General features: G+C 46.0%; 2 protein-coding genes across 8 annotated transcripts; one reads left to right on the top strand and one right to left on the bottom strand.

The window, feature by feature from the left end:
- The first annotated feature begins 4090 nt into the window (after positions 1-4090).
- Positions 4091-15342, top strand: LOC101160181 (spindlin-1). Of its 7 annotated transcripts, XM_020707932.2 has the most exons (9): positions 4091-4257; positions 9024-9099; positions 10613-10633; positions 10721-10826; positions 12126-12174; positions 12248-12383; positions 12460-12577; positions 12663-12896; positions 12972-15342. In XM_020707932.2, exons 4-9 carry the CDS (start codon positions 10787-10789, stop codon positions 13169-13171), a joined length of 777 nt encoding a protein of 258 aa, XP_020563591.1. In that variant the 5' UTR covers positions 4091-4257; positions 9024-9099; positions 10613-10633; positions 10721-10786; the 3' UTR covers positions 13172-15342. The 7 variants fall into 7 exon arrangements, with proteins under 7 accessions (XP_020563591.1, XP_020563590.1, XP_004075200.1 ...); XM_020707931.2 differs by having other exon boundaries at positions 9024-9251; positions 10613-10826; XM_004075152.4 differs by lacking the exon at positions 10613-10633.
- A 3241-nt stretch (positions 15343-18583) lies between these two features.
- dnajc25 (DnaJ heat shock protein family (Hsp40) member C25) lies at positions 18584-23890 on the bottom strand. The gene is made up of 5 exons (XM_011482146.3): positions 23477-23890; positions 21378-21530; positions 20888-21258; positions 20705-20804; positions 18584-19396 (listed from the first exon to the last, which is right to left on the bottom strand). The coding sequence occupies exons 1-5, from the start codon at positions 23876-23878 to the stop codon at positions 19274-19276; spliced, it is 1149 nt and encodes a 382-aa protein (XP_011480448.2). The 5' UTR covers positions 23879-23890; the 3' UTR covers positions 18584-19273.
- Positions 23891-24889: the final 999 nt, after the last annotated feature.

Consider the following 24889-nt stretch of genomic DNA (forward strand, 5'->3'; position numbering starts at 1 on the left):
GCAGTGGATAGAGTACGCAACATTACTCTGTTTGTAGCTGGGAATTTTGTTCTTTGGATGAACCAGTTTTTGTCTGAGAGTATTAACTGGTTTGAGATGAACTGGGATGTTATGTTGTTTGAAAGTCCTTTTTAGTTTTTCAGACAGGCCTGAGATATACGGAATTGAAATACTGTTCCGTTTCGGCTCTTGTTTCTTCTTGTCTTGTCTTCTTGTATGTTGGGATCTGGTGAAAGCCCAGTTGGGATATCCACAGGTTCGGAGGGCTTGGCGGATATGTTGCTCTTCTTTCTTCTTTCTGTCAGAGCTTGTGGGCACCTCCTGGGCTCTGTGTTGTAGTGTCCTGATAACGCCTAGTTTGTGCTGTAAGGGGTGTTTTGAGTCAAATAACAGGTACTGATCTGTGTGAGTAGGCTTCCTGTACACTTCAACCTGGAGCTGTCTGTCCTCTCCAATGATCACAGCACAGTCTAGAAAGGCTAGGGTGTTGTCCTTTGTGTCTTCCCTGGTGAACTTGATGTTCTTGTCGACTGCGTTGATATGATCTGTGAAAGTCCCCACTTTCTGGATTTTGATCTTGACCCAAGTGTTGTCCACATATCTGAACCAGTGGCTTGGAGTAGTACCTGGGAAATAGTCCAGGGCTCTTCTCTCGACTTCTTCCATGTACAAATTGGCCACAATTTGACTGGATCTCAAGCTGAAGAATTACGACTCAAAATTGCGGCTGCACTCTCCAGTGCCAAACCACCACCTTCCAATCTATCCTCAGATGAAAGAAAGGCCTTGACAGCTCTGGAGAAGGACCACAGTATCAACATTTTACCAGCGGATAAGGGGAGATGTACTGTGATCCTGAATGCGGTGGACTATAAAGCCAAAGTTAACAACCTACTCAGCGATACCACCACATATGAAGCACTGAGAAGAGACCCAACCAGCGGCTACAAGAAAAAGGTTATAGACTGCATACAAAGACTGGAGAGATATAATCTTCATACGCCGTCATTAAAATCTCAGACTCCGTCTCAGTGAAGTATAGCGCTCACTTTTTTTCTCCACACGTTTCCATGGTGACTCCAGAAATCGGTGATCTATTGAGAATCTCTTTATGTACTTGCTGTGCACCCGCATCAAGCCAGGGTTACCAAGTCGAGCGTAATTACGCTAACTCATATCCGGTCTTTAGGAACCGGCATACCCAGAGTAAGCAAGTTCAGGTGGTTTTCAGCCAGAGTTCAGGCTTAAAGTCAGAGGAGTTTAAACATGCTTCCTGGAATACCCCGCAAAAAGCAGATTATACTTCTTTCACTTTTGGCTTCTCCCATCAGGGGTTGCCACAAACAACCCTCCCATGAGGATGAGTCGCATGGTTAACTTGGCAATTATGCAGTATGTTCCTGACCCTCTCAATCCAACTGGGCTTGGGACCGGCACAGCAGCAGAGAAGGGAATAGGTAGCAGCCTGGATTTGAACCTAGGTTTCACAGACGGAAGGTCCCACAAACCAGCACAAGCTAAACCGGCCCCACCAGAAAGCAGATTATACGCCCATCAAAAAAAGTAACACGGCTGCATCATCAGCAAAACAGTTTCTTCTTGAAGAACAGACAAAGTAAACGCACAAGTTTCTGATCTTATTTCTATTTTCATTGTGGTGTGTGTGTATATATATATGTATATATATATATATATATATATATATATATATATATATATATATATATATATATATATATACAACTTATAAAAAATTTAATTCATTGATTCAAATGGTAACAAGTAATTGGGTTAAATTTATTCAACCTAATTTCTTATGTCTGTCCAACTCAATAGTTGTTTATACAACTCAAATTTACATATTTATCTAACTAAATGTCATTTCACTCCAATTCAATTACATGTTTTTCCATCTTAATTTATTCTTCTTAAACTCTCATATCTCTAAGTTTGAGCCTGCATATATTTTCATTTTTATAAAATTAAAATTAATGATTCAGCGTGGATTTACGATATATATCACGCTTTTAATTATCATGACTGACTGTCACTTCAGCTCTAACACCATTTTGTTGGACTAGTGGTGCTAAATAACCTCATCATCCTCTTCCTCCCTCTCACTCATGGTGCAGAAAAAATTAAACATAACAGGATAAAATAACTAGACAATACACAGTAAAACAGCTAAACTACTAAACACATTTGGTCAAAAACCCACACATAAACCCAAATCCAGACAGGCAAAGGGAATGGTATCCCATAATTCCTTGTGGTGCCGATCTAACAGCAGCACCAAAGTTACACCTACTTAATTGAATTGATTTGAATGAAAGTAAAATAACTGTCTGATAACTACGTGTTATTTTTAACCCTTGTGCTATCCTATGGGGTCAAAATGACCATTGACGTGTTCTCCCTACCATTATAAAGGTGGAAAGATTTCATGTAATCCATGGACACCAGTGAAGATCACAAATCATTGAAGAAAAATGTTCAACACACTGTCTAATGGGTTTAGATGACCCAGCTCCCAACGTGAACGTGCCTGGGATAGTACAATGTTAAGCTGAACTAATTAAAAAAAATGATTCATCTTAACTGAAGCAAATAATTAAGTTAGATCAAAGTAAAAAAGTTTATATTTCCAACATCCATATGTGGTCTTATCACCCTCTCATGGTGGAAAAAGTATTATCTGAGCTTCTTCATCCACTAAATCATCTTCAAATGGACACGCCATGCTGCTTCACCTCTCTGAAAACAAACTAACCTTCAACTAAACCTGCTCCAGACCAGGTTATGTTCAGAGCATGAGTTGCTATGGCAACTTGACATACCCTGAAACATACCTCCATTTCTGGAACTGAAAGTTGAGGTTATCCACTTCCTTAGCCTCAAACTTACCGTGGTAACTAGCAGAACCTGCTTTCTGGAATACCCCCCTGGACTAGTGTCAAATGTTTTAGGTGGACTTCTGGAAGGGAAACATCCCAAGAGAAAACACCAACAAGCATGTTTCCTTCCCTCGCCGTGTTGCCACTCAATGGTCCATGTTTGCTTCATCTGTGTAAAAAATGCACCAAACCCCCAAATGAGGAGGGGTCTCACCTTCAGGGACTGTGAGAACATTAATAAAGTTCCCCTCTAGAATGAAACAGGGAAAATGGATTTCTGATGGATCCAGCGAACAAAGTTGGTAGATTCATCAGTTGATTGGGGGTTCAGCTCCCTGCCTCTGTGCTGTTGAGCAACACACTTAACCCCACATAAAACAGTAAGAGAGACCTGTTATGTTCTTTTTCCTTTAATGAAAGACAATAGAAAAAAAATAAAGCACGTGAACACATTGAAACAATAGATTTTTTTTTTTGGGGGGGGGGGGGTCCTGGCAGAAGTGGAAAGGACATGGTGACACATCTGAAATGCCAGCATTCATATCATGATCCAGATGAAACACTGAACGGTCCTCTTTTTGTGTCTCCATCTCTGTTTTCCTCCGCTGTCGCATTCAATAGAAGGACGGATCACTATTAGGCAAAGAAAAGAGCGTAATGCGCCAGTCAGCGCTCGTGTATTTCCCCTCGGTTGCAGTATTTGGCAAGCGGAGGCAGGGGCGGGGAGCTGCTGAGAGGAGCGTCAGGTTTTCGGGAAAAATGCCGGAAGTGTGGCGAGACTTTAAAAATAAATGTCCTGTTTTTATCCTCTCAGCCTTTTTATCCACCTCCTACTCCCGCTCAGGGTCCCGGCGGTCCCCGTAGTCCATCCCAGCTAATGCTGTCAATCACAGACTGTTTCTCATTCATTTATTTTCAAAATCAGTTAAGTTAAATTTATGCTAAGCTCAATTTTCAGAAATTTGATTCTCGTTGCATTTTAATAATGTTAGGACATAAGATGTTGAAAATGGCGAGACTAGGTTCTACACTGACTTTACACCGGTTTTTCATATGATTTCCACTGCAGTGAGGATAGTTTCATTCTTACAGACACACATTCGTGTTTGGTTCGTGGACTTCGGGCTGCTTCGTCTGAGTAGCCAGCCACTGTGACCGTTTATTGTGAAAGGCTTGACCGGATGTGTGACGTGTGCTCGCTTCCAGCTTAGCGTTTGGCGGTGAGATGGCCGTGAAGTCTCTCTGGTTCCTGTGAAGTAGAAACGGGCTCTGTGGACAGACAGCAGGAGGCGAGAACCCCCCCTTCGTTGTCTGCTTCGACCTCCATTCCTTAAAAAAAAAACTAACTGTTTCATTAAAAACGGTAAGACAGAGCGGAGTGCGCACCTGCCTGCGAGGTAGATGGCCAGCATGCAGGTAAACAACCTAAAACAGGCACTGAGCGTTCGTTTTGTTGGCTGCGTTCTCCCGCCGAGGGGGAGGGGCGGGGGGAGGCAGCCAGCCGCAGACCGAGCCCCGTCCGCGGCTGTCCCCGCGTCCGGGACGTTCCTGGCGTTTCCGCGGAACGGCTGTCAGACAGTCCCCCCGTTGTTCGCGGCTCTCGGGCCCGTCTCCGCCCCTCTGCCCCCCAGTCTGCAAATAACAGCCTCAAAAGGGGGGCAGAGCCAGCAACATGGCTGACGCTGGCCCTGCAGAACCCGCCTGTTCGTGTCCGCGGGCGGGATGATTGTTGGGTGTCGTTCCGAACGCGCTCGGGTGGTGGTCAGAACAGCGCATCCGTTCGGTCCCGGCGGGTTTCCGGTCCGGTCCGCTGCCGCACAGCCTCTCACGGCTGCATTGTGTCCTTTAAATGCTGCAGAGAAGCAACTACTTTAGAGGGGATTCGAACCCCTCGGGTCCTTGACAGCTGCTGCCCCTCCTGTGATGCCTTAGTAGCAGTTGACGTCATCAGACGCTGCAGGTAGGTCAGTCCAGGTGAGCGCAGCATCCATGATCAGCCGTGTGAGGAGAACAGGGGACAGACGCTCCTCGCCTGGACCGCTGAACTGTGTTGATGTGTGTAGGAAAAAACGTCTGACACCCCCCCACCGGTTTGAAAGTCACCCGTGGGCTAAAGAGTGGGAGGGTCACTGATCCATGGGACCGGGACGTGTCCCACGACATGGGAAGGTCACTGATCCATGGGACCGGGACGTGTCCCACAGACGCAGAATCAGACACTTCTGTTTCTAGGACGATCATCTGCTGACCTTGACAGCAGAACTGTTGGGAATTTCAGGTGTTTTGTCTACGGATCTGACCGTAGGTGAACCAGGCGTTCAGCGGACGCCTCCGTTGGACTGAGAGCAGGTGGAGATCATCTGTTAATGAGCTTCTCTGATTCCACGTGGATCAAGTTCCCCTCTGATCGGCCGTTGCTGAAGGGTTCCCGGTGCTCTTTTACCAGCTCAGTGGCCTCGTGGTAGAGCGTCCGCTCTGTGACTGGAAGGTTCATGAGTTCAAATCCAGGCTGAGTCGTACCAAAGACTTCAAAAAATGGGACTCGATGCCTCCCTGGGTTGGGGGAATAATCCACCAAATGATCCCTGAGTGCGGCTAACCGCTCCCCCAGGGGTTTGGGTCACATTTTTCATTAATTGAGCCGTTTTTAGCCAAAATCTGAAAGGCGGTGTGGTTTTGTTTTTTTAGGACAAAGCTTCTGCAGAGCGGAAGGAGTTCCCCTCCCCGTTGCTGAGAGCTTTCTGTTTGCGGCCCGCCCAGCATCTTTTCTCCATCACAGAAACAATGTGTGTTTTTTTTTAATCTCCTGACAGCGATTTGATTCCCGGAAACGTAGTTTTAGGTTCAAAGTCTGTGTCCTCCAGCGTGAGAAAATGTTTAAAACCCCAAAAAACGGCATCTGGCCTTCAGCAGAAGAGAGGAAAAGCACTGGAAGGTGGACGGAAGGGATGCAGGGATGATGCTGCAGGTTGTTTATTCTCGTAACGCCGTCTCTGATTAAAATGAATCCAAAAGAAGATTTTTGTCGCGTTTCCGTTCCTGTGCTTCTGGAAGCTGAGGAAAGAGCTGCTTTCTCCTCTGAAGACAGGATCTGCAGCAGAGCCGTGTGGTTCAGCACTGATGGATGCTGCCGCTGCTGCCGCCGCCACCTTTGCTGTGTAAGGCCAGCGGCGTGTGTGCGTGTTCTCCTGCACATGCATGACGCTGACTGAGGGAGTTTTTGGTAGAAGGTCTCTAGAACGGCGCTTTCCTCCGTTGTGATTCCTCTGAGGCTTGGCGTCTGTTTGACGGAAAACAAGCTGCTGTCGTGGTCAAAGTGGGATCTGATGAGAGTCTGGATTCTTGTTTCATCTCTAGATAAACGTGAAGTAACTATGACATAAAAAGAATACATTTTAAAAAGAAGAGTTGGTTAACTTGATTGGGGTCTGAATAACTTTTAGTTTCAAATAAACATGTTTTAATTAGAGCTTTGGGAACATGTTGGCTTTTGTTTAGACACAAACAACAATTGTAGTAATTTTGGACTGTACCAACAAACATACAGTCCTAGAGTGGAACAGATGTTTGGTTTTTAGAAATGAGCCACAGAAAAAAAAGTCTTCCTCTTTATGTAAAGCTTGACCTTCACTGTGACCTCTGTGACCTCTGCAGCACAAATGCTAGGTTCTGCTGTTGGGCCTTGATTCACACGAGCTGCGTTTCCATCCACTATGAAGTTGCACAGATTGGGTTTGTGATAAACGAGCCTTTAGAATAAAGTGTTTGCGCTTGGAGGAAGTGGTTTTTGAGCCGTATCAAAATTAACATATGACGTAAAACTGCAATGGAAACACTTATTTCTAACTAAATGAGTCATGTGACCAACAACCGGGTGGCGATGAGCTTCTTGGTAGGAAGTGGCGGTCTTGGACGCTGCACAGCGGCGCCACCAGAGGTCCCACAGCGTCACACAGATCATCCAAAGTAGAGCGTGTCATGAGGAATTGTTGGATCAGCAGCTCCTCTGGAAAATCACCAACCACCATTTCCCAAAACGGCTTCATCCGTAGCCCCTCCCACATGTAAGGAGCTCGCCGCCCCATGGCCTGAAGGAGACGCAGACGTCTGCTTGGATAGATAATGATGAGCGCTAGCGCCGTGACAGAAATGTGAAAGGATCTGCTGTCAATCAAAGTGTTGATGACATCCGTTGCCGTGTTCCTGAATGACTAATCGCGCTAGTCGGTTTGTGTTTATTAGGATTCAATAGAAACGATGTCATTGCAGAATTGTGTTTTTTCAACATTTCTAGAATTCCCATAAAGTTTTGGGCAGATGTGTGATGGAAACACAGCTGTTGATGTCAATCCAGATGTTTTAGGGGAGAAAGTGGGAGGTCTCTGTTCTCCAGCTAAGCTCCGACTGTAATGATGTGGATGTTTAGTTTCACTCATTGAAAAAGCCTTGAATCCTTCAACGCCAGGACTGGATGAGGCATTCTGTTGCTGCTGATCAATCAAGTTGATTAGCTGAGTTTGATGGGTGTAGCAGGTGTAGCAGGTGAAGTGAATGAAGTGGGTGTGGCAGGTGTGGCAGGTGTGGCAGGTGTGTGTGTTTGCATCAGGAGAAAAATGTGTTTTCTAACCTTCAAACGCTGAAGGCTGGCCTCTCTGGACAGAAGGTGTTGAGCATCGACTGTGTATGATAACTGGGCGGAGTCAGAGTGATGTCATCACAGAAAATGGTTTTCCAGCTCCAACCAAATAAAGTCAGTTCAGGCGCCATCTTTTTGAGATATGGACGCCGCCATGTTGGAGTCGGGCGTCACCAGTAAGCAGTGATTGGTTCAAGTCAACGTTTCCATGGCAACCACTCTCACCCAGTGCCCGAATCTTCATTTTTGCGTCACTGGACAGAATTAAATAAATCTACCGGCGTGTGACGTTATGGTACACAGAGACGCTATTCTTTATGCAATAAGAATATGTTTCGTGCAAACAGAAGAAGTCACATCATTAAAACATCAGGTGAAAACGACGTTATGGTCTGTTTTTAGCTTTTTTTTCTGAAAACCTTTTCTTAAGTTACTCTTTTATTGAATTCTCATCCGAATCCTTACTTTTCTATTTGTGGCGTTTCACAGCATCAGGAAGTGTTTCATTGTCTGAACACAAATGTAGTTTGTTTTCTTTAGTACAGCAGCACAACACTGCTAACAAAAACCTGAACCCCCCTGACGAGAGGAAAATGTGTTTCCTCAACATAAAAAAGAAATAGTATAAAGGTAAACGCCACACAAAGGTAGATGCACAGAGGTGACCTGGTGTGTGTGTGTGTGTGTGTGTGTGTGTGTGTGTCGCATGGCCTGTGCTTTTGTTTACCTGGCGTGCAGACGGTAGAGGATCTGATTGGTCCGTTTATAACTACAGTAGAAATAATCGATTATCAAGAAGATGTTTGATAACGGTATCAGATCCAGAACGGATCTTCTGACCAATAGAATTTTATTTTGCTTATTTCTCTATAGACATCTGTGGGATTTGAGCAAATAAATCCACTCTTTGACTTTTAAAGCCTTAAGCAGTTCAAAGTTATACAACAGCCATACAGCACAGGCTCCGCCCACACGCTCATTTATCAACAGTTGAAGTGTTGTGTTCAGGAACGTCTCCAGAAGTGGAACTTCTGCTGCTCTGTCGCTCCGTCACCATCAGGAGGGTTCAGACGTGTCACTTTGTGATGTCGGCGTCCGTCTCCTCCGTGGCTTCAGTTTGCAGAGGAAGTGACCCCTTAGCCTCAGATGAAGGTCATCTGACCCATGACCCAAACCAAAAGCTGACGTCCATCCATTTGTCCATCTACCCGTCCGTCCTTTCGTCCACCCATCCATGAATCCATCCGTCCATGAATCCATCCATCCATCCATCCATATAAACCCACTGAATCCCTGTCAGGGTCCGTGGGTTGCTGGAGCCTATCCCAGCTACTTTTGAATGAAGGCGGGGTTTGGCTCTGAGCGGGTCAGAATCTAATTCTGACCTGGTTTCAGGGAGCTGTTGTGTCGTCCCCTGCTGTTAAAAGTAGCAAAGAGTCCGTTTAAGTCCGTCGTGTTTAACGTTGCGGTCATGCTGTGTGTTTCTTTCACAGGCTCGTCCTGGTTCTGGTTCTGACGGAGGTTCTGGTCCGACAAAGCCGCTGGTGTGCCTCAGCAGAGCCAGAACAGGTCAGAAGTGTTGTTTTCATGAACCTGCTAATGCTGTGAGTCAGGAAGAGCTGAAACAGTTTTATATTGAAACCAAACGGTGACATCACAAAGGAAGCCACACCTCCAGGAACACAGACCTGTCAATCAGAAGATTGGCTGGACTCATTCAGGTAACCTGAAGTGGGTGGAGCAACAACACCCAGACAAAAGCAGGATGTTGGCCTGAGGGCCTGGAGGTGTACAGCAGGGTACCGGGCTGCAGACAGAAAACATACATCCACTGACTTCAATGATCTCAGTTTAGTTTATTTTCTGATGCTGAAGGATCTTTTATTTTGGTAAACCACTGGATTGTGTTCCCCTCATCCTTCTGTCTTAACGCGTCACGTGACGTTAAGCAGCTGCTCGGACCGCTGAGTTTGCAGCCTAAAGCTAAAAAGCAAATGGGGGGGAAAAAAACTAACAAAACAACATATTTGGAAAGTTTCTTTGGGGAGAAAAGAGTCAGAAGAACTGAATAAGACTCTTTGACTTTAATGAAACACAAAGCTGCTGTTTCCAGACAAAAACAGGAGTTTTCCTCCACATACAGATTTATGCAGACCAGGAGCCGCTTTGCTTGATGACCGACTCTTGAATGTTTCACACATGAAGATGCAGACATGATGGATTCATGTTTATTATTATAATTAGAAAATACCAGTTTTATGACGGTGGTGTCGCTTTACTTTGCCTCATTTAACCCTTGTGCTATCTTAGATGACCCCCCCCCCTTCCATTGAGGTGTCCCCCCTACCATGACAAAGGTGGATAAAGGTGGAAAGATTTCATGTAATCCATGGACACCAGTGAAGATCACAAATCATTGAAGAAAAAAGGTTCAGAGCACTGTCTAGTGGGTCTAGATGACCCAAATCCAATGGTAAAGTGCCTAGGATAGAACAAGGGTTATCCGTCACGCCATTAAAGTCAGACGCAGGTGACGTTGGCGTCCGGTTGTTAGCATCCACTCTGACGTCTTCACCTTCATCACAAAGTCTGAGTTTAAAGCAGCAAACAGATTCAATCGAATCAAGTTGAAACTTGTAAAAATGATATTTAGGAACAAATGAAGATGGTTGGACTTTAACTTAACTTTATGTAAAAGCAAAATATGAAAAATCGTTTTTCCCTGAACGATGATCTGAGTTGAGTTTTCAGTGTAATAATGGGATTCTATGGGAAAAAACTGCAAAGAGGCTTTTATGGAATTATTCACAAAACCTACAAATCCTCGATTCTTTTTAAACTAAACTTCTTTTAGGAGCATTTTAACTTGAAAAATAGTTTTTTCCAAAACCAGAAGCTTTAAAATCTTGAAGGTAAACTTCAGCCTCGTTCAGATCGGTCCGTGAAAGTAAAGTCTGACATGAAAGCGGCCCGCGGCCGGGCAAAGGTACAGAGCAATGCTGAGGAGCCTTGTTTTTTCTGAATCTGTAGAAAGGTGGACGCTCATTTCCTGTTCTTAGCCCAAACGCATGTTTCTCTGTAGATTTTCTTTGCACGCTCGCCGGTAAATCAGCCTGAAGCGCCCAGGATTGGCTGAAGACCTGCAGGAGTGATCTGTGGGACTCACGCTGGGTTTGTGCTGCTCTTTCAGCTGCAGACAGGTGTGAGCTGCAGGTGAGTGGCCGGGCGGCCTGGCTGCCCCCCCGCCTCCAGATGAATGAAGAGCACTCCGGGACACAGAGACTCAGCTGATACAGGTCAACCACACGCCTGCAGTTCAAACCAAGATGTTCCTCTGAATGTTTCCTGCGCCTAAGGGGACGTCTGGACCTGATGGCGAAGCTTCAGGCTTCAATCAGGGATCAGATATTTATTTATGCTTAGTATTATGATCGGCGCTTCATATTATACGCTTATTATTCCTGATAAATACTCTACTAGAAGTCTGCATATGATGAACGGATCTCCACATTTCACTGCCGTAAAGCAGCAGTTTGAGGTTAGAGAGACAAACACAGATTCTCACAATCTCTTTTTGAATTGTTTTCAACTGACAGCAACTATTTCTATTGGTTTCTATTAACCCAAAAACGACCTACGAAGGCATTTTAAAAGAAACAAGATTGAGTTTCTTATTAAGAACCGTGCTGCTAAGGGACCGTCTACAAAGTGCAAACTCCAGGGAAAAGTGATTTAAAAAAGAAATCTCTCAATAACCATCAAAAGAAAAAATGGTTCCATTGATACGAGCGAGTCATGAATTCTCTTTGCTACAACAATTTTGAAAGAAAGTCATGATGATTTTTTAACAATTCAATAGAGATTTGAATCACATCTGATCAAAAATGTTCAATTGATCTGAAGATACTTAAGCTACATTCACCAAACTTATCACCCATCTTTACTAGGTAATAGTTAACTATTTGTACTATTTTGACTTAAATGTTGAAGCTTCTTCACAGAAATGCTCCGTTTCAGTGTGAAATGATAAATGAATGGAAATGAAATCTGTGTCCAAATCAACCAGTAAACTAGAATGAATGTCAAATCCATTCACATGTTAGTTTCCTAAAGTTCTCCACTGTTGTTTTTCCACATCCAAAGAATCCAAAGGGAACATTCTTAGAACATTCTAGACACTGGATGGTCACATGACTTTATTCACAGTCTGTCCACACATTGGACTGGAATGATGGACTGATCCGTGTTGATGACATCACGTGTGTGTTGTTGCTGTGATTGGTCGGTTTTATTCCATTAAGGACTTGCTTCACACACATCGATCTGATTGGATGGCAGGAATAGAAATCGATGAATAAAAACCCTACAGGAATAGAGTCAGAGCAGAGACGCCTTCAGAGGTCAAAGGGGATTTTGAACGTATGCTGGTTTCTTCTGCTGCAGTGTCTTCCTGTAGCAGACGGGTAGATTTCTGGGTTTCCTGTTCCTTCATTCATTTCTTGAATGTGACAGAGTGGACCTGTGTTAACCCAGCCTGTCAGGACGTCTTTGCCTCCTGGCTCACTAAACGCAGCGTACTTTGCTTTTGTCCTTAGGGCATGCAGGGGTTTCTGCAAATATGATGAAGAAAAAGAATCCACACAAGTGAGTAGACACACTCACCGATATTCATGGTTTTGAAAAGAAACGCCTGGCTGACAGTCGTTTCTGTATGAAGAAAGCATAAGAGCAGTCTAGGCCCGGCCACCAAAGTTCTGTCTCAGCCTCGGCGCGACATCGTCGGCTGCAGGATCCAGCACATCTGGAAGGAAGGAGCAGGACATGTGGTGTGGAAAGGAACTGTCCTTGACCAGGTAACCAGAGGTTGGAGCTTCTGCCGGTGGGCGAGCTCTGGAAACGTGTCCTCACATGTGGGTCTGTGTCCCCCAGGTGCCAGTAAACCCGTCCCTCTACCTGATCAAGTACGATGGGTTTGACTGTGTTTATGGTCTGGAGCTTCATAAAGACGAGAGGGTTCAGGGCCTGGAAGTGCTCCCCGACAGATTGGGTACGTCTGACCTGTGAATCGCTGGTCATCTCGCCGTCTTTTGTCTGGTGACCTGCTGTGATCAGCTGAAATCTTCTGCTTGCAGCTAAATCTCGCCTGACGGACGTGAACCTGGCAGACGCCATGATCGGTAAAGCGGTGGAGCACATGTTTGAGACGGAGGAGGGTCCCAAGGAGGAGTGGAGGGGGATGGTGCTGGCCCGCGCTCCCATCATGACCACCTGGTTCTACATAACGTATGAGAAAGACCCCGTCCTGTACATGTACCAGCTGCTGGACGACTACAAAGAAGGAGATCTCCGGATTATGCCCGACTCCAGTGAGTGTCCGCCCGCCGTCAGCTGGCCTGGTTCCTCTGTCCGTCCTCCAACCCGGTGTCCGCTGCTCTTTGCAGATGACAGTGTTTCGGCTGAGCGGGAGCCCGGCGAGGTGGTGGACAGCCTGGTGGGTAAGCAGGTGGAGTATGCCAAAGAGGACGGCGGCAAAAGAACAGGCATGGTCATCCACCAGGTGGAGGCCAAGCCGTCCGTCTACTTCATCAAGTTCGACGACGACTTCCTCATTTACGTGTACGACCTGGTCAAAACTTCCTAAAGACTCTGCAGACGTCCCGATGCCCTCCCACTCGCCAGACGCTAAATGCAGCCCATCGGAACGCTTTTAACCAAGACGATGGAAACGTGATTGGCCGTTCCTAAGAATCCAAGTAATGAGCTTCAATTCACCGAGAACAAATGCTAAATTCGGCTAAATTGATTGCAGCAAGTTGTAAACGTTTCCACGTAAAGCAAAAGGCTGAATTTGAAAACAAAACTTTTATTTAGGAGGATTTAGAATCCGATGTTCTAACAGAAATAGAGGATCTTAAAGCGTTGTTAAATTAAACTACAGAGTCGGCATGTCCGTTCCAAACACTACACCTGAGCAGAGGAAGTGTGGTTCCTCTGTCCCATTTCTGCAGTTCTCTTCACGTTTTGCCATTTTGTCTCGAACCTCCTCATGCGAGCAGCTCTGCAGGGACGACATGCAGACGGAGAGCGTGACGACAGAAGGAAGGCGCTTTTAGACAAAGTGGTATTGTTGGGTAGGAAGAACATGAAGGATGGTTGGTGGTTTCAGTCATGAAGGAGCCGTCCCGACGCCCTTTTCTACCACTGACAGGAACCGATCCACAGCACAGGCTGAGAAACTGGTAAAAAAAAAACACACACTTCTGTGACGACAGTATTAGTAAGCCCATGAAAATGTCAGCTGGGTGTAAAAAAACCATCATTTCTTTGAACAAATCTAGAATAATTCCACGTCTCTGCCATTAGAGAGCAGGTTCAAAACAAACAGTGCGTCATCTTTTTGGCTTAAACATAGGTTTCTTCATCATGATGAAGAACTAAGCTGTTCAGCACGGGTTGGACTCTGGGATTGCGCGTGGAGTCCGCAGACGTGCTCAGAGCTGCATGCAGGCCCCGTGCCGGTGGGACGGATGAAACGTTGGTGCTGACCAAACCCACAGACGGTTCCACGGCGTTGGCGGAAGTCCTCCGACTCCTCCGGTTAAAAGCTGTGACTCCAGAGTTTTTGTTGTTGCCAAACTCCTTTCTGTGGTGAAACTGTTAGATGTTGACGATGGCGGGACTGGTTTTTTATGTTATTTCACTAAAGCCTTTGAATTTGCTCGTGCTGTCTTTTGTAAGTCGTTGGTGAAGTAACAGGGGGAGAGAAAGACGGACTTGACTGAAGCGGATTTCAGTTTCAAACCCGAGAACAAAGCTGTGATGTGGTGTGGAGCCGCACACACCCGCTCTGGATTTTTAAAGGAACGAGAGGCGGACGGCAAAGATCTGGGAGCACGTCGGACTGTGGATGATGGACACTGGGGCAGTCGGGACTCTTGACTCTCAAAGGCTTCATGGAGACGGCCGGCGCTGCAGGACAGGATTCGGTTCCATTTCTTATCCCTGCAGCGAAGGTTTCCCTCTTTGTGTTTACGCTCGAACCAAAAGCGCGGGTCTCCTTGAGAGGTAAACTCCGTTTCTGCTTGGAAACACAGTGTCCGGTATTTGCAGATGATTCTTTCTGTTCCACAGCATGTATGCAGTAAGAGAGGACTTGGTTGTGTTTAATATAAGTGTATAAGAGATTAACAGCCAGCAACGGTTCAAATCGCCTTTCTCACAAATGTGTTTTTCGTTTTTATCTGGACTTATTCTAGACTGAAGGTTTCACAAACTCCTGTTCTGTGTCCAGCTATGGTTCCTGGTGGATTTTCCCTTTTCCTCTAAAAACCCAAACTCCTACTCCGGCTGACAGGTTCTGGTTGAATTGGGTTAGAATTCCTCCAAACAAAAGTCACGTCACGGACCCGGCGCCTTGGTCTGCACACAGCAAGAGTTGTGTATCCAAACCTTCAGCGTGTGTACGTCCTGTGATGTAGTTAGTTGCTGAGGCAGATTCTTGTTGATATTGTTCTTAAAAAAAAAGGGGGACCCTGAGGTTCTCCAAAGTTGTGTATCTTTTTGGTTAACAGAGTACAATTGTGGTCATTTCAACAGGAATTCTTTCTATTAGAAAAAAATAATGTGTTACTACTAAGGCTTCACTCATAGCCGGGATCATTGAAGTCATTTTGCTATCAAAGTGATCACACATTATTGTGGTTACTGTCACAACTCTGGCCTTTCATCATCCTTCTGCCTTGTATTGTTTGTTTTTGTATGTTTAAAAATGTATGTTAATAATTTTTATTGTTAATGGAAAACTACACATTTTGCTGCGTCTCGTCTTTTTTTTTTTACCTCCGTCAACCAAGGATAGTTCAGCAAATGTGTCAAACGGTTTTTGTTGCACGGAACGCATTGATGTACGTTTTTGTAGAAAAGTATTCCCAGTTTTTCCCTTCATCAGAGTTTCCTCCATCTGAACACAGACGTGGAAGATTCTCCCGAAGGTTCTCTGCACGTCTACCGCTGAAGTTCTCATTGGCGTTTGGTTCTTTCCAGATCAACAAGGTTCACGTCTGGAGACTGTTCTAAAGGTTCCCGTCTTGTTGTTTGTCCTCAGTTCTGGCAGAACCTGGAATATGTTGTTCCCTGTAAGCTTCGTTGGACCTCATGAGTTGTTGAGGCTATCAGAAGACTGGAATGAAAGTGTCTTTAATGACCAGATCCTCCAGCTCTGTCTGTGAAGACGGATCAGCTGAGACTCAAACGCCGTACAGACAGGCTACTGTAACCTGTGACAGAGCTGCAGGATGAGGACGGACTCAGAGCGGTCTGCACCGGTCAGGTTAAAAGGGAGCATCTGGAGACAGAGATGGGGTCTACCTTCAGGCCCAAGCAGGAAGAAAACCTCTTAGACTGAGTTTCCTGACCCTAAGGGTCAAAACATTACCTGCTACGAAAAGGTGTAGAATTTACCCGAAGCCCCTCCTCTCTCATAAACAATGGCACGATGGTGCTTCTTCTGGCCAAGTCCTCAGAATTTGTCCAGAACCATTTTCTAACTGCTTTCATATTTCTTGTGGTTCTCCTAATCGAGCTGTTCCAAGTACCTTGAACACGTCCAGACCCCCTAAAACCCCTCAACTTCTCCACTGTGCCAGCTGTTAGAGTTACAAGTGCAAAGTTTGAGTCAATGGAGACGATCGATCATCTGCTTCTTCCAACCTGAACAAAGTCCATTTATTACCCGGCTGGATCCAAAATAGTGGACGTGACCTCTGACCTGTGCTTACCAGAAATGCTCAACATCCAGTTTGCACGTGGACGGCACTTCTTCTAAGCAGCCACACTTTGACTTTGACCTCTGGACTGGGGATGCTCATAAAGACAGATCTGCTGGAGGATGGAGGGGGGCTGTGGTGCAGTGGTAGGGCGGTCAACCCCTGATCAGAAAATTGCAATTTTGTTGCTTGCCCTGTGTGTCTAAGTGCCCCTGGACAAGACACCGCAACCACCACCTTAGGTTGGCGCCCGTGTTCGGCAGCGGAGCCGCCATCGGTGTGTGTGAACGGGATTGTGACGCTTTGGGCCTTCAAGGACGTTAGAAAAGAGCTGGACTAGAATCCGCCATTTCCCACTTAGAATCAAGACCGCTTTGATTGTTCACTGTCCAACGGAGGACACGAAGATGCTTCAGGCTGAGTGGGTCCATGAGACGTGCACACATGGTGCACACATGCTGGCCAACACATTGACATTAACCCTCAACAGGAGGTTCAGGGAAATGAGGAAATCTGTTAGTTTGACTAACTTTGTGCTCATTTATTACTTTTTGATGCTTCACACAAAGTAAATCAAACTGACCAGTCACAAACTCTTCAATGTAGATCCATTGAAACATAGAAATGCTCCTTTACCTCACTTTAAAGTAACAGCAATCTGCCAGCTGCTTAACCCAAAGTAAGAAACTACGAAGAAACTACGTGATTCATCTTTGAGTCAGAGGAAGCAGCAGAGCAGCCCGTTTGGATGGAACGATCACATAGAAAGAGACGGTCTTGCATCACTTCCTCTGTTCCTGTCGCACAGTGAGTCAGGAACATCTATCTGCAGTTCCGTTCGGCAGTTTTCTAACCTCAGTTTAATCAGTCAGTGGCAGCAGCTGATGACTGCACACGTGCAGAGAAGACCTTTGGACCGCGTGGCTTCCCGTTCCCACCTCCAACAGGGGAGTCGACTCTGACTCCAGCGGGATCGAAACATGCATCCCAAATATTACACTTTAGTTAGCCTCGAGAAGCCCAAACTCTTTCCAAACTGATGGATGGTCTTTTGTTTGGGGAACTTTGCTTTTTCTCTCATTTTCTGGCTCATCTGGAGTTTGACATGAAGTCAACATGGACCCCTTTCTCTAAATATGTCTTACCGGGTTTCAACACGTTTTCTTAAGTTACATTTAATAAGACCTCCCAGATGGAAAATGGAGACCAAGTTCTTGGCCTAATTAACAGCCTTATCGATGAGGAAAAAATGAAATCCTTGAATTTCAGAGTAAGTTTTTAAAGCTGGGACAGACTGGGGAAACTATCCCCACTTGTGGGCTGGGATAGGCTACGGCAGCCCCACGACCCCGAAAGGGACAAAACGGGTTCAGAAGATGGATGGATTTGTTTAACCCTTGTTCTATCCTAGGCACTTTACCATTGGTAGTTGGGTCATCTAGACCCACTAGACAGTGCTCTGAACCTTTTTTGTTCAATGATTTGTGATCTTCACTGGTGTCCATGGATTACATGAAATCTTTCCACCTTTATCCACCTTTGTCATGGTAGGGAGAACACGTCTATGGAAGGGGGGGGGGGGGGTCATCTAAGATAGCACAAGGGATAAAACTGAATTTACTTGATTTTTGTCTGAAGAAAACCATGTCAACAAGAACCCAGAAAAAGGACAAGCTTCATGTGGTTCACAGAGCTTCAGGCTTTGTTCCTGTCTTTCAGTGACATCATGAAAGCGTCTTGATCATCTGGATCCACAGCTGCACTGAAATATGCTGCTGCTCCTTTGTAGCAAGCGGCAGAAAACGCGTTTGTGCAGCAGAGATTAGTCCGTCTCGTTTCATTGTAGCATGGGGTAAATACACACAGCTTTAAAAAATATATATAATTTATGCAAACATTGATTAGATAAGAAATGAAACCTCATGAAGCAGCAAATGCTGTTCCAGCATTTCCAGCTGTAAGCACACATTTCCTATACGTTCACCGTCATGATGATCTTTACCCATCAAGGAACAAAAAGCCGGTGTGCTCATTCAGGTGTGATGAAGGCCTCACATTTGAGCTGCAGTCTCTGGGTGGATCAAAGCAATATGGATGCGGTTCTGATCCAGTTTCACCTTTTGCTCCACGTTCCCCTGGTCTCAAATGACCATCTAAAATAGAGAGGATTCCACTGCCGGGTTCTGCAGACACTGGAAACAGAAAAGCCTCTCAGGGCGACCTTTGGCCTTTCTTTGCATCCACTGATGCTCAACTGCCTTTCAGAAGAAAAAGCCAGAAAAAGGCCGGACTGTGCCGACGCAGAAGGCTGCACCATCTTTAATGACAGCATGGCTGCTAACCCAAACCAGGAAAAGGAAACAATAAATACCAGGAAGTAAAACCAGGATCTTAAAAAGCGGCGCCCCCTCCCTGAACTTTGTCCTGAGGTTGTGCAGCTTCCAGAGAACGTCAGCTGCGACTTTGGCTTTCATTTATCAGACGAGACGTTCTGACCGAGGCTCCCTTCAGAAACAGGACGCTTATCTTCAAATGAACACGGAGGAAGGAACAAACCTGCTGGATTTGAGTTTAAACCACATCAGGAGTGACTCCTCCTCGTGTTGCAGAGAAGACTCCGCCTCTTCAGCGGCGCTTTGCAATGAGAAACTCAAACAAGTTCCCATGGATTTGTGTCTCCACTGCTGCTCAAACACAGGTCCATATGAACTAGACACTCCTGCTGTCTCCACTGCCGCCTCATCCAAACACTTCAGCCTCCGACTCTGAACATTCAAGAAGAACAGAGGCATGAAAACTCCGGCATTTATCGGCAGCGGAAACAGAGGGTTCAGGTTACAGACTGGAAAGGAAAAGGAAAGTAAAAAAAACGGCATTTAGAAATTCTGAGGTCTGGTCCTTATGAAAATATCTCTCTCTATATAAACGTGGATCTTCATCACGAGGTTCACGCTGAAGCACAGACAGACCGACAAACGTCAATCATCCATGAACGTCAGCCTGCCAGGTCCCTCGTTCTTCATCCAGCGCCGGTATCTCTTCATCCTCGGATCGGTGGCCATCTTCACCTTCATCTCCTCTTCTTGATCTCTTTTGTACGCCTGAAACACATCAGGAAGGAAGTTCATGGGAAAAATGGTTTCTGCAAACCAGAGCAAAGAATGCAAAGGAAGAAAACACTAGGAATGTGCAGTCACATGACCCACCAGGCTCGGCCAATCAAAACCACGTTTCAGTTAGCTGTCAATCAAAAGACCACACCTCCATTTTCCCTTTAGTGTGTCAGACATCCACTACGTACATTTTATGCATTTTACAAGTACGTAATTTCTGTCTTTTGTGATCCATGTGTGATATTTATCATTCATACGTGTTTCTTACAATCGTTGATGTTTGCAGACGACCGTCGTCGGTTTGCGTATGTTCAGTTTGGAGCTGTTGGTTGAGAATTACCCTGTTTACACGTATTTTACACAATTATTACGTAACTCTTTTGCAAATTTGCGTGATTTTTGTCAGATGCATACACATATTTGTGTCTTTCCACGACCGTTAACGTATGTCTAACAGACATGAACCACTGATGTAGAACTTCTATATCACGTATGCGGCGCTCATATTGCATTTAAAGAGCGCCATGATCACACGGTTCAGCAACGATTGGTGGACTGTGTGACAGGTATATAAATCGGCCGATCTTTCACCCTTCCAGCAGTCTATCCTGAGTGGGGGTCTCTCTGGATCGTGCGGACGGGGGGTCAGATCTCTTGGGTGGGGGGCCAGACACACGCGCGGACGGCAGCCGGTATAGAACTCTTTAAAATGAAACCTGACCTCTAAACGTCATGAGGATCTGTAAATGAGATCTACAGTCCTGGTTCCAAGGAGCGAAGAGGCTAAAAACCTTTGACAGTAGCTCCTCCCACATGGTGGCTCCTCCCACATGCGTCTGAAGCCTTTCGTTTATGAACACACTTGTGGACAAGCATCAAGCAGCGATTCTGAGTGGCGTTTTCTGTGAATGCAGCCCTACATTCTCTACTCTGGGCTCTTTATGTGAGGATCCGACACTCAGAGCTGTGAGCTGACGCCCCAGGACGGAGCTGGAGGAGGGGGAGTGGTCAGGGCGTAATGCTAATGAAAGTGTTTTTACACCGACACAATGATTGCTTTGGTTAAAAAAGCTTTTGAAAGAGCTGATGTGTGCTGTGCTTTTTAAAGTAACTCATTTAGTGAAGACTGCGAACCGAGCAACCGAAGGCTCATCTGATATTTTGCTTACCAGACACAACCTGTCAGCTGAACACCCCCCCACACACACACACACACGCGCGCACACACACACACACACGTGTGTGTGGGGGTCTTTGTGCGGGTCAGCACAACAGGTGCGGTGTAAGCAGACCCACCTGGAACCTCTCCTTGATCCACAGCCGTTTCTCCAGGAACGTCTGTCTGCTGCTTTCCTCCAAACTGTCAAACTGAGACTGAGACATCTTCATGTTCCTCCTGAGAGACAACAGGGCGGAGCTTCAGAAACCTGCAGCAGCATTCGGGCTCGCAGGCGTGACGGTCTGCACGCCACAACCCACCTGATGATGTACAGCTTCTCCTGCTCTCCGTACTCCTCTCTGCAGATGGTGAAGCGGTACACCCAGGAGACGTACCAGACCACGTAGCTGGTCAGGTAGTAGGGGAACAGGACAATCTGACACAGCAGGATGTCCGTCAGGTTGGGCTTCTGGTAGCCTCCTTTGATGTCTATTTTGTTTTTGATGATGTCGCGGATCACCTCCTCCTCCTGCTCCCGGATCTCCTCTTTGGAGCGGCGGTTCTTGCCTTTCTCTTTGGGGCGGTTGAAGAGGCCCTGTTGCTTAGCGATCTCTGTGGCCTGGATGCGGTACTTGGGGACCGTCATCAAGTAGTTGATGGCCTCATTGTAGCTGCTGTGCCAGCTGTAATACTGCAGACAGAGACGCAGGTTACTCTGTGAGCGCCGACAGACGCAGGACGGGTTGACAGCCATGCGTCCCAGCGCCAGGCAGCCGCTGAGGAACTGTTGAGTTCTGGTTCCTGTTGTACCTGGAAGATGGAGATGGCACAGATTGTGACCAGAATCACAACCCTGACGTCCACTTTGGGGGTGAGGCGTCTGCGGTAGTAGGCATAGTAGTGCTGGTAGTACTCCTCAGGATGGTCCAGCATATAATCGTAGTCCCGCCTGGAGTCCTCATCCTGCAGAAACACACACACACACAATGTTCCTCTGTTTAAACGGTCCCTCAAGGAGGCGCCATGACCTGCACGTCTGAACCAGCCTGACCTTCTGTCTTTGTGGTCACAACTACTGAAACAGGACAAAGAAGTGATACCAGACATTCAGCCTAAATCAGAGGAGACGGAGATAAGGGAAAGGGAAAACAACGTGACCCTGACTTTGTTACAGAACGGCATCAACGTCCAGCAGAGATAACGTTACAGGGTTGTGTCGTTTAGAGCATGCGGCGTACGAGTGTCGGCAGAACCACCTGTGAGTCACTGAAAGCTAATTCGCTGTGGCGATCCCTGAAAGAATAGGCCGACAGGTGAGCAACAACCTTTATTTAAACTCTCTCCTGCTAGCTTACAGCCGCTCACAACGCCAAGCTAACATTGGTGGTCGACAAACCCGCTCTCACCTCAAAAAAAGAAAAAAAAGAAAAGACGACATCACAGTGGAAGAACTTTAGTTTGAGCCATCATCACAACATTTCACACCACCAGGTTCAACTACAACCTCAACCAAAGGTTTTTTGACCTCTGACTTTGGATAGAGGTCGCCATCTTGAATAAGAAGATTTAAAATACAAACAAAAAAAAACCTTTAGACCCCCCTAGAAATGTTAGCTCCTCCTAGAGATTTTCACCTAACTCACTGGGAAGCTACTTGGGAAACAAATGTTGGAATTAGAAGTCGATTTTGAACGGGGTTAGCACGGCAAGCTCGCAAAAGTAGCGTTCCTTTCTTTCTCACATATCTTTTGACTGGAATATTGTGAAAATGTAATACATGAATGTTTGGCTCGGGCTGAACAAAATGATACAACATACACAATGAACGTCTTCAGAATGTGGGAGTCGTTGACAAAAAAAACCTCTGTTGCCATGGAAATCCAAAAGTTTACTTTTACCAAATCTTTCAAAAATTATATCGGCCTGCTCGTCATCCCCAGGTAACCAAAACGTAAAATGGTTGCTATGGAGATAAAGCCAACAGAAAAGCAGCCATTCTAAAAAACGTTTTTTTCCCCCCTTGAATTTTTCACTGCAGCTCTTGCCAAGGCGGCGGGGCAGAAGGGGGACAGTGGCGGGCGTACAGCAGACGCTCAGCCAGTGAGGGCGGCGAGGCCTCACTACGCTGCTCACTTTTATTTATTCATTTCTGCTCCCAGAGTCACATTTCCCTTAGAAAACTCTGTTTCTGCAGGACTTTAGGCAGTGGTCTTTGATGAACGGCTGTTTTTACTCTCATTCAAGGGTCACGTCCTCTATCTGACCCTTCCATGTGGAAGAGGGCGTCCTACATTATTGTGAACATGTCTGTGTAATTCTGTCCAGCTTCCTTCTGTGGTGCCCAAAGATGTGCCCGTCTGTTAAAGGCTGACCTTAAAAAAGACGGCCTGAATCAGTAGCAGGACCAGGTTCGGCCTGACTTTGGTTTGAACTACAGCTGTTTACGTTTCCAGCTGCTGCCTTCAGTGGAGCCACACGGTGCCGCTTCAGAGTCAGCTTTAATCACAGCTTTGTGCGAACCGCGTTAAGTTAGAGCAAAGATAACTGCACTGAAGCGGGAGGAAAGTAAAGATAAGGAAGCAGCTTCTCCTCTGACAACCGTTATCGGGGTTAATCTAGATATGACGCCAGGAGATTTAAAGTAATCTTTAACTCTCAACTTAGTTTCTGTGGTTTCAAACAAACCGCGGGAGTTTCACGAATTCAAGTGTGACCCCGGAGTGACAAACGTGGAGCTGACGGGACAGACCCCGAGTCCGCGCAGACTCAGTGGAGGGCAGACACGAGTCCGCGCAGACTCAGTGGGGCCAGACCCCGCTGCTCCTTCCGAACATGCCTTTAACTTTTACCGCCTCAAAAGTTGACCAACACTGAGCGCGCGCGCGGCTTTGGCGGCAGCAGGAACAGACCTTCAGCGTCTCGTAGGCCGTCGCGATGAGCAGGAACTTTTTATGAGGGGACTCCTCCGGCCCGGACTCCTCCGGCTTGTACCGGTCCGGGTGGTACCGGCGGGCCAGCTGTCGGTAAGCCCGGGCGATCTCCGCTTTGGAGGCCTCCCGGGTGACGCCGAGCACGTCATAGCACACCTCAGTGCCGCAGTACAGACCCTCCACCAGCGCCGTGGCCACCGGCAGGGAGGACACGGCGAGGAGGAGGAGCGCCCCGAGGCGCCACCGGGAGCCCGCCGCCCCCGGACCCACGCCGCCTCCGCCGCTGCTCCTCTCCGCATTCATCTCCGCCTGCGACGACTGCGGTGCCGAGCTAGGCTGCGCGCGCAGCGGCCAATCACTGTGGCATGCTGCTGACATCATCGAGGCGCGCGGGCCGCGGGAGGATGACGAAACACAAAGATCGTTTGTTCTGGAACGTGACAATTACTCTGCTTCTGAACTTTGAGAAAAAAATAAAAATAAATAACAAAGCCGTCCGAAGACTATCTCAGCAGGAATCTCCTGCCAGAACTTTCTGAATGTCTCTTCATGGTCAAATTTGTTGGGAAAAAGTTTGTCTTCTGCCAAACAAACATCTTATAAACAACAAAGTGAAAGAGATTTCATTCAAGATCATTTATAGGTTTTATCCAACAAATCAGCATTTGCAAAGGCTAAAAAAGGATATTACTAAAAACGGTTCTTTCTGTTTTGATGCATATTTTTTGGACTTGTAAGTACATTGAACAAATATGATGAACCTGATAAAAACTAAAATTTATACAGATTTTACTTTAACATGGTAAACCATCTTATTTGGTTTCGTTAATTATGATAATACATTTTTGTCTCAATTTTATTTAATAAATCTCCTGATTCTATGAACCAAGTGTTATATTCACAAAGCTAAATTTATAAACAAAGCTCCTAATTATGTTGATTTATCAGCCCAAATTAGATTTGACTCACACTCCATTTCCCTCAGTACAAACAAAAAAGCAATGAAAATGTGTCATTTTGCTCAGCTTTATAATTTAATATAACTTTATTTTGTGTTTGTACCCCCCCCCCCCAGCATTTACTTTGAACAATTGATGTACAGTTTCTTGTTCTTTGTTTTTTGCTGTATGTCACCTGTGTTCTAAAGAAAAACAAAAACAAAGAATGTGAAAATTAATACAGCAGTCTTTAAGGCAAAGTTAAGGAAAACATTTCCAAACTTCATTAGGGTCACAAAATAATTGTGTCAAAAATATTCCATCAATACTATAAAATACACAGAGCGTGTGAAATGTGCGGTTATTTGTTTACTTGGGAGTAACAGTCATCTCCTTTGTACCTTTTCTGTCTTTTGTATTTATTTCCTCAACATAACTTTTATAAGTAAATGAA

This window comes from Oryzias latipes, chromosome 12, assembly GCF_002234675.1.
Source record: "Oryzias latipes chromosome 12, ASM223467v1".
NCBI classification, from domain to species: domain Eukaryota; kingdom Metazoa; phylum Chordata; class Actinopteri; order Beloniformes; family Adrianichthyidae; genus Oryzias; species Oryzias latipes.